This window comes from Poecile atricapillus, chromosome 6, assembly GCF_030490865.1.
Source record: "Poecile atricapillus isolate bPoeAtr1 chromosome 6, bPoeAtr1.hap1, whole genome shotgun sequence".
In the NCBI taxonomy this organism is placed as follows: domain Eukaryota; kingdom Metazoa; phylum Chordata; class Aves; order Passeriformes; family Paridae; genus Poecile; species Poecile atricapillus.
Window position 1 is genome coordinate 6,345,612 of NC_081254.1, and position 16,910 is coordinate 6,362,521.

The 16,910-nt window shown below is 48.7% G+C and overlaps 1 protein-coding gene across 10 annotated transcripts in view; it reads left to right on the plus strand.

The window, feature by feature from the left end:
- Window positions 1-14,023, plus strand: part of SGMS1 (sphingomyelin synthase 1) — an 87,936-nt gene extending 73,913 nt beyond the window's left edge. For 9 of the 10 annotated variants that reach the window (XM_058840774.1, XM_058840769.1, XM_058840770.1 and 6 more), the window contains 5 exons: window positions 1,154-1,981; window positions 5,373-5,490; window positions 8,339-8,492; window positions 9,142-9,308; window positions 11,455-14,023. In XM_058840774.1, the coding sequence (XP_058696757.1) occupies window positions 1,365-1,981; window positions 5,373-5,490; window positions 8,339-8,492; window positions 9,142-9,308; window positions 11,455-11,634 (1,236 nt within the window). In that variant the 5' untranslated portion in view covers window positions 1,154-1,364 and the 3' untranslated portion in view covers window positions 11,635-14,023. The remainder of the gene's footprint in view (window positions 1-1,153; window positions 1,982-5,372; window positions 5,491-8,338; window positions 8,493-9,141; window positions 9,309-11,454) is intronic. The other variant, XR_009277818.1, reaches the window with a different exon arrangement.
- Window positions 14,024-16,910: the final 2,887 nt, after the last annotated feature.

Below are 16,910 nucleotides of genomic sequence, written 5' to 3' on the forward strand. Positions count from 1 at the left end.
TACATGGTCTGTGGGATGGTGGGGCTTCCACTGCTTTCCTCTCCTTGCTCTGGGGAGGAGCAGTTTTGGTTGGTTGATAACATAAACACCTCAGACTTGAGGATTTGCTGATGGTGGTCACTACTATTGCTGCCTTGTTTGCTGCTCGTGTCTCAGAATTTCAGGAAGAGATTCCAAGCAAGTAACTTCTGTGTTATTGTAACTTTTGTACTGGAACCGATCAGGTTTTCTAAGCTATTTCTGCAATTCATTGAGTATAGAAGTTTCTTACCTAGTTCCTCTTTAAAAAAAAAAAATAAAAAAAAAAAATCTTCTGGTTCCTTTTTTCTAAGCTGGTAGAAAACATTTCTTTGAATTGGAGCAGTATACCCTGGAAACAGTCAAATTCACCTAACAGAGCTGCTAAATACTTGCAAACTTAAATGCTTCAGTTTATTTTCAGGCTAATCTGCTTGATTATTGATTTTCCTGCTGCTCTTTTGGCCCAGAGAGTAGATCCTTTCTTACCTACATCAATTTTTTTAGTGTTGATGACTATATGTAGCACCTTGGAGGAGTTCTAGGGTGGGCTGGATGGGGCTTGGAGCAAGCTGGTCTAGTTGAAGGTGTCCCTGCCCATGGCAGGGGTTGGAATCGGATGGGTTTTAAGGTCCCTTCCAACCCAAACCAGTCTGGGATTTTGTGATTTTATGATTTTTGCCATGCAGAGTGAAAAACAGGTTTCATATTCAACTGGTGCCACACATTGCATTAAGGTACCAGTCTGTAAGGGGTAGAAAAGGTTTCTACCACAAATAATACCAAACATTTGCTCTGTAGCTGCTTAAATCCATGGGTATGATGATTGTAAGAGGAGTTTGGGTGCTGCTCATGGACTAGAGCATTGAAATGGAAAATGTGAAAAACAGAGAGCAGGAAGGAGGCTTCCCATAGCTGCAGAGTGGTGTTAAATCTTTTAAGAAATCACCAGCCAGCTCAGGAAGGACAGTGCTGTGTGTACAAGGCTGGAGCTCAAATCTGCTGCTCTTTTCCCTCCAGAGTCTCTTTTCCATCCCGAGCATAGCTGGTTTAGTGCAGGAATTTTGGCTTTGGCCCCAAACTGCAGTGTTTGCAGTCCTAATGCCTGGTTTTGGGTTTTTCTCCCCCTCCCCAGGAAGAAGAATGCCAACACGAAGATGAAGTAGAGCGTTTCCTATGCTGGCGGCGGCGCCCACACGCTGGTGTCGGCTGGGTAGGGACAGGCTCTCGCCTCTGGCCAAACCCATTCCCGGGACAAGATGAAGCCGAGGAGGAGCTTCCCGCCGCGCTGGAGCCGCAGTGACTGCTGCCCGCTTTAAAGCCCATGTGCCACCGTCCCTGGCGAGATGAAAGAAGTGGTGCTGTGGTCACCCGAGGAGGTGACCAACTGGCTGACGGACAATGCCGTGCCGGAGTACTGTGAGCCCCTGAAGAGCTTCACCGGGCGGGACCTCATCAACCTGACGGAGGAGGATTTCAAGAAATCCCCTCTGTCCCGGGTGTCTTCCGACAGCGGCCAGCGGCTGTTGAACATGATCGAGGGGCTGAAGATGGCTCACCACATGGAGGCTCACAAGAACGGCCACACCAACGGGCACGTGCGCGCCGGCGACGCCGCGCGCCAGAACGGTTTTGGCGCCGCGCTCAAGCTCAATGGGGTCCCCAACGGGTTCAAGAAGGAGATGATCAAGATCCCCATGCCGGAGCCGGAGCGCTCGCAGTATCCCATGGAGTGGGGCAAGACTCTCCTGGCTTTTATTTATGCACTTTTTTGTTTTGTCTTCACCACGGTGACTATCTCGGTGGTTCATGAACGAGTGCCTCCCAAGGAGGTGCAGCCTCCCCTCCCAGATGCATTTTTTGATCGCTTTGATCGGGTGCAATGGGCTTTTTCTATTTGTGAAATCAACGGCATGATCCTTGTAGGACTGTGGTTTGTTCAGTGGCTGCTCTTAAAGTACAAGTAAGTAAAACCTTTTCAAAACTTGAGTGCTTCTGACAGCTTTTGGAGGGCAGATGCTGGTTTGCACCCAAACAAAATGAAGTTTCTTGTGATCTTCTCATCTCAGTTTTCAAAGCTGAAATAGATAGCACGCAGTGTGAGCTGCTTGTGCAGAAGGCAGAGGTCCAAATGTTCCCTAAGAAACTGAGCAACGCTGCTGCTCGTGTTTGCCTTCATGGTTAACTTGAACTTTTATCATGGGTGAAAAGCCGTGGGTTGGATGAAATGATGTTTTGAACTCACTGTTTGTTCAGAGGGAGCACAATTCATGCTCTTGTGAGAGCAGCTGTGAACCAGGATCCAAGGGGAAGGGCTGGAGCTGTGCCAGGAGGATTTAGGTTGGAGTTCAGGGAAAGGTTCTTTCCCCAGAGGGTGGTGGGGCACGTACCAGGCTCCCCAGGGAATGGGCACGGCCCCAAGGCTGCCAGAGCTCCACAGAGGGTGGGATTGTTGGGGTGTCTGTGCAGGGACTGGAGCTGGATCAGTGATGCTTGTGGGTCTTTCCAGCTCAGGATATTCCATGATTTTAAACCCAAGGGAAACTAGAGGAGGTGGCGTGGGATTGCCCTCAAGAAGGAGGTGTTGGGTTAATAGGGCCACTCCAGGGATCAAACACCCTGTGGTGGAGCTGAGCAGAGCCTGTAGGTGCAGAACAGCAGAATCCTTGGAGATTTTGAAGCAGTGAGATGTGGGTAGAGCTGATGGTAACATACATATTGGTGTCACTGGCAGATGTGAAGGTCCCCCACTACCATGTCCCCATTTGCTTTGGGGTGTTTGGTTTTATTTATGTTATAGAATCACAGAATGTTTGGGGCTGGAAGGGACCCTAAAGATCATCCCATTCCAATCCTCTGCCATGGGAAGTCCCCTTTGGAAGGGCCTTTTCTGGTGTTAGGGGAAGATGCCAGGGTATCCCAGAGCTTGGTCAGTGAATGCACTGATCATGGAATGTTTCGAAGGCCAAAATCCCTCTTTTCTATCTGTGAGCAGAGGGATCAAGGTCCAAGAGGCTGTGGCTGAGCAGCAGAAAGAGAAGAGTAGGAGAAAGGGAAGAGCAGGAGAGGTGCTGGCAGGAACAGGAGCCCAGTAAGGTGGCTTTATCTGGAAGACCTTGTTCTTGTGGTTTTGGATGGTGCACACCAAAGGGGTGGTGACTCAGTGCTACAGAAAGAGCTGAATCCCCTTTGTGGCAGGGTTATCCCCTCCCTTTTAAACCCAAATCAGGAATAAAGATGGGCCTTTCTCACTTCTGCTTCCTCATCCCTGGAGGTGTCCAAGGCCAGGTTGGATGGGGCTTGGAGCAACCTGAGATAGTGGAAGGTGTCCCTGTCTGTGGCAGGGTTGGAACTGGAAGGGCTTTAAGGTCCTTTCCAGCCCAAACATTCTGTGAGTCCAGAATGCCAGTGCTATCCATGGCATGGAATTGGGCTGGTGTCTCTCCAGAAAGCAGGAGCAGGCCTGGCTGGGCACTCTGGAATTTCCACAGGGAGCTCAAGGAAGCTGCTGAGGCAGATTAACTTCTCTGGGAAGCATTCCCAGATGCTGTGGGAGAAGCACAATGCCAGGATTGGCCATGTGCTTGGCTCATGGGGCTGAAGGAGCAGCGTGCTCCCTGCTGAGGTCTGCAGAGCTGGAATGGAGTTGGCTGGGCCAGGAATAAGTGTGGAGGTTGTACTTGCTGGCTGACTCTGAGTCTCACACTCACACAAATCCTCTGGAGAAACAGGAGGCTTTTTACATTTATAATTCTTAACTCACAGCTTTGCCCATGTTTACACCAGGAGAGGGGGAAAAAAATATCTGGAATACTGTGTTACAGCAGTGAGTACTCCAGTGCAAAATGTGTTTACCCTGCAAGAGTTGAATTTTTTTCCTGATAAATCAAGGCATGCAAGGTGATCTGGTACTGCAAAATCATACTCCTCTGAGAGTGGAGCCCTCCAGTTTAATAACCGTGCCAAAAGCACTGAAAAATTTGAAAGATGGCCAATTTCGAGTTTTAAAGGAGCTCAGCTTGATTTTAAGAATATTATTTTTCATAAGTAAGCAAAATAGCAACAACCGAATGCCAGTGCCTGAAGGGAACCTCCAGGAAAGAAGGAGAGAGACTCTTGAAGGGTCTGGAGGGACAGGACACAGGGAGTGACTTCCCACTGCAGAGGGCAGGGTTGGATGGGACATTGGGAGGGTGGGCAGGCCCTGGCACAGGGTGCCCAGAGCAGCTGTGGCTGCTCCTGGATCCCTGGAAGTGTCCAAGGCCAAGCTGGAGTCTAGGGCTTGGAGCAGCCTGGGACAGTGGAAGGTGTCCCTGCCCATGGCAGGGGTGGCACTGGATGAGCTTTAAGGTCCCTTCCAATCCAGACTGTTCTTGGCTTCTGTGAATGCCAGAACCTGCAGCTTGAAGTGGCCATAAGTGCAAAGAACAGTGATTTAAAATGAACCAAAACCCATAGCCAGTGGCACACAAAGGGTGATTTCTGTAACTGGATTCAGCCCTGATTTCTGTAACCCTGGCAGTGATCTCTCCTCAGGAACTCTCCAGAGGTTGCTCCTGTCCTTGTGGATGTGCCAGGAGAGATATAATTGTCTTTCTTTGAGGTGTTTCTAGGTGTGACCCCAGTGGGCAGTTTTGGGGCTGGCTGTCCCTCCTGAGGCCATCCTTTACCATTCTGGTTTTGCAGAAGCATCTCACAGTACCCCAAATCTGCATCTGCTCTCCTTGTGAACATCAGCCCTCGCTAATAAATATCTCTGCAGCTATGGCTGCTGAGTGGCTTCCCTGCAAACAGCCTGTCCTACAGCCAGAGCAGCTCTGCATTTTTATTTGGGAGCTTTCCTTGCTGATGTGAACTGCTTCCTTTATAATGCTGCTCAGGAAAGACGTGTTCTCTCACTCCTCTGGGTTATACAGGAGACCTTTTGTAATCACTAAATTGTGTGTCAGCTGAAATAAACTTACTCCTTTTCATCTTAGAATGAAAATGCTGTAACTTTATCCCCTGCCTCGAATAGGAAATCAGTGACGGCCACAGCTAACAGAGGGGTGTGGGGCATGAAATCCCCTTTAATGTCTTCAGCACCAAATCTGCACAGGCTTTTGCGTCCTAATCCTTAGATTTCCTGTAATCACCTTCAAGGGCAGTGTGAGTTCAGTTGCTCCTGTGTTCCTGGCCTGGAAGGCGTGGGAATATTTGTGGAGTAGTTCAGCATTCCCAGGTGTAAGCCGATAGTGTCACGAGTTTCCAAAGCATCAGGAGAAAAGAGCTGGTGGTTTGTTTTATTTACCTTTGTGGATTTTGTTTGCCTTGAGTGACCTCCTTATTTTTCCCTGTTTTTTTCTCCCTGCCAGGTCTATAATTAGCAGAAGATTTTTCTGTATAGTTGGCACACTATACCTGTACCGGTGTATTACCATGTACGTGACTACACTCCCAGTACCTGGAATGCATTTCAAGTGTTCTCCAAAGGTAAACTCCTTCTGGCTGCCCTGCCATGCTCTAATCTGCGTGTTTCCCCCTCATCCTGCTGTTCCCAAAACTGCTTTCAAGAAGGTTTCTAAGGGAGGGGATTCTGCCTCTGCCCTGCTCTCATGAGAGCCCCCTGAGAATTCTGTGCACAGTTCTGTGCTCCCAACAGAAGGAGGGCATGGAAGTGTTGGAGCAGGTCCAGAGGAGGCCAAGGAGTTGCTGAGGAGACTGGAGCTGCTTCCCTCTGGAGCCAGGCTGGGAGAGCTGGGGCTGCTCAGCCTGGAGAAGGGAAGGGTGTGTGGAGACCTCACAGCTCCTTCCAGGGCCTGAAGGGATACAGGGAAGCTGGAGAGGGACCCTGCAACAGGAACTGGAGTGACAGGACACAGGGAATGGGTTCAGACTGCCAGAGGGCACGGATGGATGGGATATTGGGAAGGAATTGTTCCCTGGGAGGGTGGGCAGGCCCTGGCACAGGGTGCCCAGAGCAGCTGTGGCTGCCCCTGGATCCCTGGAAGTGTCCAAGGCCAGGCTGGACTTTGGGGCTTGGAGCAGCCTGGGATAGTGGAAGGTGTCCCTGCCCATGGCAGGGGGATGGAATGAGATGAACTTTAAGCCCAAAGCAGCCCAAACCATTCCATAATTTTAATTTGAGAACACTGGGTTGGTGTGACAGAGACATCCTTCTGCAGGTCACTGGCTGCCCTCTCAGTGGAGGTGTTGACAGGTGCTGCAGGGCAGTGCAGGAGTTCCCACCCTTTTCAAAGCACTGAACCACCCAATTTCTGTGACATTTTCAACTAATTTGCATGATCAGCATGTTCCTGTCCCCAGTGAAGCTGAAGGTGTGCAACCTTTGCCATGTGTGAGTCACTGACTTCTAAATAAATAAACACCTCAGTGTGTCAAATCCTAATATGATCCATGGTGGAAAATGGCCCGGAGAGACTTTCCTAAGGCTGTCTCCTGCATGTATTTTTGCAATTCTTTTAGCACAAGGACTTCCCACCTCCTCCCCAGTCCAGCACTGACTCCAAGGGATAAATTAGGTTTGTGAAAGCCATGGCTGAAACCAGGCTATTGGGACAGAGGTGTTTGACCCTTGTGGTCAGGCTGGAAGGGTAATTCATGTGCTCAGGGTGGAGATGGGACAGGGCTGGTGGTGTTGCATCCATCTCTGGTCACCCCAGCATTGCTGGAATCCTGGTCCTTACTGTAATTCCTGGGGCTGGTTGTGTTATGATGCAGTTGAAGCAGAGGAAAGGGCAGAAGCACAGCCATAAATCAGATGGCAGGTTGTAAAATCACTGAGGTACAGGCAATAAAATCCTGATTGGGCTTTATTCACGTGCTGTTGTTTTGGTGAGGATTTGCACTTCCAGGCAGCCAAAATGCTTTGGTTCCTTGAGAAAGTCCAGCCAGTGTTTGCCAAGGCAGAACCTTTGTGGCTTTTGGAGGGATTTTGGAAAGGGAAGTGACTGGGAGAAGATTCAGCACTGTGTTTGAACAGCCTGCTGCTAGGAAATTAAAAAAGAGAACACAGGTATTTATGGGCTGAAGTGAATAAATCTGCCCGTTTGGGGAATTTACGGCATTGGCAAATCTTTCTCATTACTCAAGTAGAGACAAGCCGAGGGCCCTGATAAGATTAAGGATAAAGCTGGGTTTTCTTGAAAGCTCTAAATGTACTGGTGGGAAAAGAATAACCTCTCAACACCTTATTGAGTTCTATGTGATTGTGAAAAGTGGGCTTTGGGGAGCAGTTTAGTGTTTGTGAGCAACTGTTAGCAGGAAATGTTTAATTCCTGCAAAGAACATGCTCAAGTCTGTCAGAAATTATTAATTTCCTCTTCTTAAAGCAAGGCCATTTTAAAATAAAAGCATAATGGTCAGCCTGGGGGATCTGTGTTTCCTTCTGACAGTTCAATGGTTTCCATGGATTTGCAACCACCATAAAATGAGGTGAGGATGCTGCACATGTGTGCATTGATCCATTAGTCCCTGCTTCCTGATGGGTCCCAGAGGTTCTCCACACATCCTGGTTGTCCCATGGCATGTATTTTTTGTGCATGTGTTTAATATTTGGCCCCGGCTAAGAGCTGAGAGCAGCAAAAGTCTTGGCCAGTGACAGCTGCCCTCGATCACTCGGGAGAGGGAGCAGAGTGTCCTCATGGGAGGGACTTGGTTTGCTTGGATTTGGCTTTCCTTGGGCAAGCTGAAGGTTTTTCAGGAATGCAGTGTGAGCCAGTGCCATGGCTGGGAGTGGGCCAGAGCAAATTCCAGTGTGGAGGGAGATCCCTGTTTGGGCTGCTGTGGATTCAAAGCACAAGTCTGGCACCGTGCTCTGACACACACCACAGATGTTTCTGTTGGAATGGGAAGTGGAAAGAAATAATCTTGCAGACTTTTCCAAGGCCTTAGGGTTTGGAGTGAGGTGCTCTTCTGTTCATCAGATCCTAGCTTTGGCAGCTGGCTGTTCAGCCTGGGCAGTTCTCCTGGTTTCTGTTGGATGATCACCAGTAGGGCCTGTGCTGCTACCAACAACATGAACTAAATTAAACCTCACTTATTTTAGAGTGTGGTGCCTCTTGAACAGAATAAAAATTTCACCTGAGCACCAGCTACAAGAAGTGCAAAGCATCAAAACACTTGTATCTCATTTCTAGTCTTTTTCCTGCTAGAAATGTGCTGCCAGCTTTTGGGGAAGGCTGAGGATTTATTTATCTGCTGATTGATCTTGTGGATCAAAGCAGAAAGGGAGAAGAACTGAAAGGCCAAATTGCTGGTTAAAACCATTGCTTTGAGCTGTGATATTTCACTGTGTTTCTGTGTTTTGCTGTTTCACCAGCTCTTTGGAGACTGGGAATCTCACCTGCGAAGGATAATGAAGTTGATTGCTGGCGGAGGCTTGTCCATCACGGGCTCCCACAACATGTGTGGGGACTACCTGTACAGTGGCCACACCGTCATCCTAACCCTCACCTACCTGTTCATCAAAGAGTGTGAGTGTCCTGCTGCTCTCCTGTTGTGGGATTCCTTCCTGGCTGGGGGATTTCCTGTTGTGCTCACTGGCAAACACAATTCGATCTCAAATACCTTGGCTCAAGCTGGATATTAGGGAAAAGTTCTCCACCAGAGGGATTGTAATTGTTTGGGTTGGAAGGGACCTTAAAGCCCATCCAGTACCACCCCCTGCCATGGGCAGGGACACCTTCCACTATCCCAGGCTGCTCCAAGCCCCAAAGTCCAACCTGACCTTGGACACTTCCAGGGATCCAGGGGCAGCCACAGCTTCTCTGGGCACCCTGTGCCAGGACCTGCCCACCCTTACAGTGGGTTGGATATTGGATATTCCTTCCCAATATCCAATCTAAACACAGGCAGGTTAATTTGACTGGCCAGGGTATATTACATCTTTCTCAAAGATTTCATAACCTCTCTCATTTCCAAGGATCTCATTACCCTGAGTACAATTTTAAGTTACACCTTAAGAGAGTGGTACTTTTTTTGTGATCTCAGCATTCCTGCTCTTAATCTGAGCACAGGCACCTCTGTGTCAGCCAGGATTGCAGTCCATGACCTCTGCTAATCACAGCAGCAGTCCTGATAAGGTTCCACTTGGAAGTAACCCCTGCTTGTGCTTCTTTGCAGATTCCCCACGGCGACTCTGGTGGTACCACTGGCTCTGCTGGGCACTCAGCATGGTGGGGATGTTCTGCATCCTCCTTGCTCATGACCACTACACTGTGGACGTGGTGGTGGCTTACTACATCACTACAAGGCTATTCTGGTGGTACCACACAATGGCCAACCAGCAAGTGAGTTCCACCCACTCCTTGGATGCTCCTGCTGTAGCCTGGGTGGGGGGGCAGGAATATCCAGGCTCACCCATGTCCTGTAGAGAGTCCCTCTCTTCCCCCCAACCGTTGGGTTTTCAGGGGAGAAAGAGGCATCATCAATTGGGTCCTTCTTGTGTCTTAACCACAAAAATATGGGAAGGTCTTCCCAAAGGCAGGCAGGGCTCTCCTGCCCCTGGGTAACCTCAGTCCTTGAAGTCCTTCTGAATTTGGGCCAAGTGGCCACATTTGTGATAGAACCATTTAGATTTTTTTGCCTTGGTTTTGTTTTGTTTGGTTGTTGAGGCCAGCTGGGGTTTTCCTGTGTTCTGTGGCCTGTGCCACAGGTCTCTTGAGAGGAGAGTACGAGGCCTCGCTAGAAATGAACCGGTTTTTGAAAGTGTTTCCAGGGGGTGGCGAGCTCTGGTGGGTGAACTGGAGCAATCAGAGAGGATCTGACAACTCTGAGGAAAGTGAAACCTCCCCTGCTGTGCCAGGCCAGGCTCAGGCTGGAGATCAGGGAAAGGCTCTTCCCCCAGAGGTGCTGGCACTGCCCAGGCTCCCCAGGGAATGGGCACGGCCTGAGGCTGCCAGAGCTCCAGGAGCGTTTGGACAGCGCTGCCAGGGATGCACAGGCTGGGATTGTTGGGGGGTCTGGGCAGGGCTGGGAGATGGATCAGTGATTCCTGTGGGAATTCCTCCCAACTCTGGGTGTTCCATGGTTCTCTGAGAGAAAATGCACAAGTCTTTCCCACAGATAGCAGGCAAGGGAGTTAAGGGACATTTTTAGGTCTGTAGCAGCATATTGGTGTCCAAATATTTTCTGTGCCTGTGGTCAAAGATCTTTTCCTTATCTGTGGCACATGCTGTTAATTTTGTTTATAAAGACTTCCTACTGTGGTAGAAGATGAGTTTATATTGTGACAGTGCAGATTTGTAGATCCTGTCACAGGATGGAATGACCTGAGCTGGAAGGGACCTTAAAGGTCACCTGGCTCCAGCCTCCTGAAGGCCTTGTAGCTCCCACCACATTATTCTACTGGTTTGGTGCTGCCTGAAGCTGTGCACCACAGCCAAGCCTTGTGGTACATTTCTAGCCAAATGTCTAACTGCAAATCAGGTGCCCTTGGATGTTCAGTCAGTTTGGGAGGCACTGTGTTCCACTGGAGTCTGGGCCCACACTCTGCAGCTCTTGTCACACAGCCCCAGAGGGTTCCACACTTTGGCTCAGCTCCTGGACTTTCAGAACAGTGGTACTTCCAAGCTGGAAGGGCTGGAGTCAGGAGTGCCCCAAGTCCTGCTGAGGACTTGCTTCAGCAGAGCCCTTGGTGTGGAGACATTCCTGTTCTGCTGCCTGATGTGCCTCAGGGGGTGGCTCAACACTGCTGCCCTGATGTTGGGAAATGCTAGTCCCTGGATCCATCCCTGAGTACACATTGCTGTGCTGCTCTTTCCTGCCTCGTGCTGGGGCTTGTGCCTGGCCCTAAAATTGAAAGCAACAGTGAGTTTATTTGACACGTGAACTTGACATGGAGGTTAAGCTCAGTGTACAAGCCCTGTGCTTGTGTATTCCCTGTGCTTGTGCATTCCCTTTGGATGGGTGGGCACAGGGATCCCTGGCTCTGGCATGGCAAACAGGCAGCAGGGGGCTGGGTAATTCCCTCGGGGCCTGCCCACTCCGTGTGCCTGTGAGCCAGGGCTTGCTCATGGCTGAGAGAAGCAATAGGAGCAGTCTGGGAGCGTGTGGAGGGCAGGGCAGGGTTCTGACTTCGTGCAGGTGGGATGGGATGTGCCCTGCTCATGGCTCCACAGACACACAGCCAGGCCCCAAAGTGATTCCTGAGATTCATGGAATTTCAGAGGCACCTACGGAACAACCGTGCTTTGGGATGGCGTTTTCATTCCCAAGGGACAGCAGACACCGGTCTTTGGGCCACTCATTCCTTTCCTGTGGGCCCATCAAACAGCTGAGGTGCTGTAGACAGGGGTGAGCAACGTTTGGTGTGTGCAGGGAGGCTGGGATCTGTTTGGGAGGTGAGATTTTGGGAGCAGGACACCACCACGTGAAGTCACACACATAAAGGACCTGCCCTTCAGTAATCCTCTTTCTGTCCTTGTCTCCCTGCAGGTGCTAAAAGAAGCTTCCCAAACTAACCTCCTTGCAAGGGTCTGGTGGTACAAGCCCTTCCAGTACTTTGAGAAGAATGTCCAAGGAATTGTACCTCGCTCCTACCACTGGCCCCTGCGGTGTCCGGCGCTGGCGCGGGGCCGGCAGGTCAAGTACAGCCGCCTGGTGAGTGACACGTAACAGTGTCACCTCAGCCCCGAAAGGACCTGTCCCAAGTGCTCACAACTCCAAGAGAAGATGCCATAAACAAAAATCCACCGCTCCCTAACCCTTTCTTTAGCAGCTCCCTGGACCTGACCTATTCAGTTACCTGGTAAGCACTGTGATCTTTTTTTCTCTCCAAAGGATCTGCGTTGGACAACAATAAAGAGAATTTAACTGATCATGCACTGTTATACATTTCTTGTTGATAGAGTTGGGATTTGCATTTGCCCATCACCATGTTCCTTTGTATATGATGCGACAACATAGATGAAAAGCTTTTATATCATAAGTTCTGGTCTTTCCAGTCACGTCTGGGAACAAAGCATATTATTTTCTTGGGAAAACATACTTTTCATATCTCTTGCCCCAAAGATTGGGCTGTAAGCCATTTTCTAGCAAATGACTATATGAAGGTTTCTAAATATCTGCCTTGGGTGAAATCAAGAAATCTTTCTACCTGTTGCACCGTGCTACGAATAAGATGATAGACACAGAAAGGTTTGGTAAATCCTGATTTTGTAGAATCTGCAGTGACTGACTGTGTCAAAAAAGTGCAAAAAAAAAAAAAACCAAACAGAAAAAAAACAAAAAAAAAACCAACAAAACACAAAAAACCAAAAAAAAACATGAAAAAAAAAAGTAAAGTGATTTTCTAAGTATTTCCTAACTTTATTTTTCAAAATGTGTATGAAAAAAATTAAATTTAAAAAGATTTTTACATGTCAGAGAATAGAGAGTTAAAAAATTTAAACAAAATGCTTCTTGGGAGAGAGAGAGATTTGTCTATGTTTCTAGTGCCTTTCTTGTCTTGATTGTATGGTCAGTAGGCAGTCTTAAATGTTTTTATTTAAAATAAAGTATTCCATGAAAGCAGAATTATATATACTGTATAATTACTAATTTTTGCATTTATAGCTAAATTAAACTGGAAATTTGCTTATAATGTTGAAATTGCCACGTGTAGGGAAAAACCTCCCACCCCACCAAATAAAAAGGGTCCGACCTTGCTCACACATTGTGGGCAGGTCACGCTAAAATCACTTTATTGTCTACTTGGTAGCTGGATTTTAAAAAGCAAAACAGCCATGAATTCCTGTTTTTTAAGAATTTTACAAATGATCACTGAGTGAACTATGAATGGTTTCTCCACCCCCTTATCGAAGTGTTGTTGAAAAACAACAAAGATAATCTATTTCTTTAAAATATTTGTGCAGAAACTGCATGTAATTCTAAGTTTTCACTCCTACCATACATACTGTATGTTTGGGGAAGTCTCCTATCCTAAACTTGCCAATGTGCAGAACAAAAATAGTTTTTATAAAAAAAAAAGAATGAAGAAGAGAAAAATATATATATAAATATATATATATATATATCCATTCTGTATTTTACGTGAAGCAGAGTTATCTTCTGTAGGTTTTTTTGTGTATTCACAAGGTGATATTTGTATTGTAAAACAACAATGGTGAAGGAAAATAAAAAAGGCTTTTGAAAAATGTAGTTTCCTTTATCTTTTTAATATTCAGTTGAAATTTAAAGCTGGGTTTATTCTTCCAAACCTTGCCTTTAAGTTGATGTTATTGCACTGTAGGCCATCCGATGTGGACTGTACGGAAACTGCATTGATGTGGAATTGCTGTTGGGCAAAACAGTGCCTTATCTGAAATAAAAGCTATGCAATCGATGCCGAGCGGGCGGGAGGAGCCTTCCTGGGAGCCATCTCCAGGCCTTGAAAAATCTACCCTGCAACTGCTGGGATGCAGCACAGGGCAGGGGGCATCCCTTCCTTTCCCAGGAGCTGCCAGTCCTGGCCCCTGGACACCAGAAAAAAAAAAAATAGAGAAGAGAAGCCAATTTCTGTGCGTCCGTGGTGGTGAAAGTGTCATTTCTTCCTTCTTTTTTTTGGGGGGGGATGATTTATCTCCGCCTCTCTGCCCTGTTCCTCAGCCTTGGCCAAAACTGGAGGGCTGGTGGGGTGTTGCTTCTGCTGCTCTGCCTCGCTGTTGCTTGGGATGCTGAACTGGTTCCTTATCAGTTCTGTCTCCCTGGGAGGGAGGGAGGGAGCTGCGGAGGGGTTCCTTGGCCAAGCCCTTTGCGACAACACTTGCAGAGCTGGGTGGGAATTTAAGGCTCTGCTCTGCAATTCATGGCTTTCCTTTGGAAACTTTTGGGGCTCAAAGTTGGTTTTTAAAACAGCCCAACCCCACCCCAGCTGATTTTTGAGCTGATTTTTGAGAGAGTTCACGCTCCCAGACATAACCCGAGGAGTAGATTTTTCAAGACCTGGCATCACGCACATCCGAACCATTGACATAAGTAAATGTATGGATATATATGCACATGACATTAAATGGAATCTGCTGAATCCTGCCTTGTGATGTCTGACTTACTGCATGGCTCTGGCTCCACACGGTCCCATCTGTGCCACAGCGGGGCCGTGCTCGGGCAGGGTGTGCTGCTGCCTCGGGAAGGGAGCCTGGGAATGTGGGACAGGGGGCTTGGGAGTGGCCTTGCTGCTGGCTCTGGAGGAGGGGGCCCAAGGATGGATTTGGGACAGAACTGCTGTGCACTGACTCGGTCCAGGCTGTGGAGCTTGTGTTGCTTTGTACTCCTCCTTCCCGGGGAGCGTCCGCCCAGCAGCTCCGGCTGGGTGGGATGGGATGTGGCTCGGGGTCAGGGTGATGTTCAGCATTGTGCTGATGGCCAGAATCCCACATTTCCCACTGCATTCCCCTCAAACCTCAGGTAAGATCCATCCCCCAGCCTCTGCTTTCTGGGGAATGCAGCCAGGGATCATCACTGGACACCACACTTGGCCTGTGAGCTTTGTGTTCCTGGGATGAGATCCTTGGGTGACTTCCAGGGACAATCTTGTCCCAGTTAGAGGCTGAACCACTGCCTAAGTGATTCCCTTGCCCTGGGCACCAGTGTGTTGTTGCCTCTCCCTCCCAGCTCCTGCTGCTCCTCCTTGTGGGGTGCCCATCAGAGAGCTGAACACAGCAAATGACCAGTCTGGAAAAGCTGGAATCCAGCGTTGTGCTTCCCCAGTCCAACAGAACTCGTGGATCTCTCCACGCCGTGCCAGCGAAACCATCCTCTGTGGCCTCCAGCTGAGTGTTCAGGGTACCTTCAGAGGACAGGCAGAGCCAGGTTAGGGTGTGGAGAGGCAAACCTGGGCAGTCCAGTGCAGGTGCCAGGAGGCTGAAATGGGGAAGAGGAGTTTGCACCAGAAAAGGCTGGGAAAGGACGGTTCAAGGTGGAGAAAGACCTGGGCAAACAGGGATCCTTGCCAGGAAGGGTGGGCACTGATGCTGCCGAGATCCATCTGGTTGCAACCTTCAGCACTGCCACGTGGGGAAGGTTTGAAACCCATAAAATGCAGGGGTGGGATGAGTTTGAGGAGCACGAGCCAAGCAAGGGCTCCCTTTGCTTTCCTGTGCTCTGGAAAGGGCAATCCCACCAGCTTCCCCCTCCTGCTTTTCCTCAGGACACAGCTTGGTGCTCATTCTCTTCCTGGTACCAGTGGATCAGAGCGCTGGCCGAAGATAAGCCACAAGTTCCTGTTTTGGCAACTTCTCCCATGCAACTCATCGCTGTTGGCCACAAACATTTGCCAGAAGGATCTGTGGTTTCTTTTTCCATCCTCTCCATGCCTCTCCTGCCCCTGGCTGTCCATGTGTGCTGCAGGCTGGGCAGGGAATGCTGGTGAGCACCAGGATTTGGGTGCGACACCCTTTGCACGTCCCCTGTTTAAATAAATAAATGTTTGGACATCACCCTCAGGCACATTATGGGATTCCTGGGACTCTGCAGGAATTGGACCAGGAGTTGGATTTTGATGGATCCCTGTGGGTCCCTCCCAAATCAGTATATTCTGTGTTTCCATGATGATGGAAGGAGCAGGGGTTGCAAGGTTTGGGAGCAGACAGGGCTCCCTTACCTTGGTTTGCAGCAGCAGCAGCAGCAGCAGCTCGGCCCCTGCTTGCACAGAGCAGCCAACCTTGTTCATTTTCTGACCTTTTTTTCCCCCAAAAAAACCCCAGTGGGTTTGAATTTGGATCTGCCCAACTCTGCATGGCTGTTTTTGGGTCTTGAGGTTTTCCCAGTTTCGTGCCAGAGCTTTTTAGCTCTGCTGCTTGGCTCTTCCTGGGAGTGATGCTTCCCTGGGCTCTCCCATATCCCAGGGAAGTGCCCTGTCCCTGGGGCTGCTGCTGCTGCTTCTGGTGAGGGATGGCAAAATATTCTCAATTTGTGGTGGAGCTTTAACCCCTGGACAGATTTAAGGCACATCACCTGGGGAATTTTGGGGTGTTCATATGTCTGGACATAAATTATTAGCAGCAAAAAGTCACCATGACTTGGTTGTCCAGAAGGGCAGGAGAGTTCTTGCTCTTGAAGCAAGGCAAGGGAGGGTGGGGAAGGAAAGGCCAGGCACCCCAGGACAACATTTGAATTATATTTGCAAGGTATCCTTTCAGTTCAGCTGTCACTCAGTGACTTGCACAGGATTTTGAGTTCAGAAACTGCAATTGCTCCAATTTTGCTTCTTTTCCATTCAACCTGCCCTTCCTAAACTCCCCATGTGTCGGGGTGCAACACTGGTAACTGGGTTCTTTTCTTAAGGACTGAGAGTGACGAGACAGAGGCTGTCTTCTCGTGTTCAGACTTGGCTGTTTATTCTTCTCTTATCTATATTACATATATACAGGGTGCAAGGAGCTACATTCACTAAGATAGGTGCAAAATGGCTAACAAAGGACTTCTTCAAGGTCTTTTATATGTCTATTTATCCAATTAACAAATGCCAAGTAAATTATTTTTCTTAGTGACCCAATGACCCGACACCTGTGTGCTGCACTGCGGCATTCTCTATCTAATCCCTCATTATTACCCAAAAATCCCTAGAAGAAGGAGATGAAGAGGGAAGAAGGAGAAAGGGACAACACCCTAAGTCCTCCATCTTGTCTCTTATTTTTTAGAAGAGCTTAAACCCTAAACTCTAACTTTCTCACCTAGTGACTTAAGGAAACTTTCTAACTCACACTCACACTCCCAGTTTTTCTGTTTAACATCTGTCTCCATGGTGTTATGTGAAATTTCTTGATGTCAGAGCCAGGTATCACAGATAAGGGCACATCTCCTGTGCCTCTGGCTGACACTCAGCGTGCCCCCAGCTGTTTTTTCCAGCAGGAGAGTCACTGTTTGCCACCACAAAGAAGTGATCCCACTTCCAGCTGCTGCTTGGAGTAGGG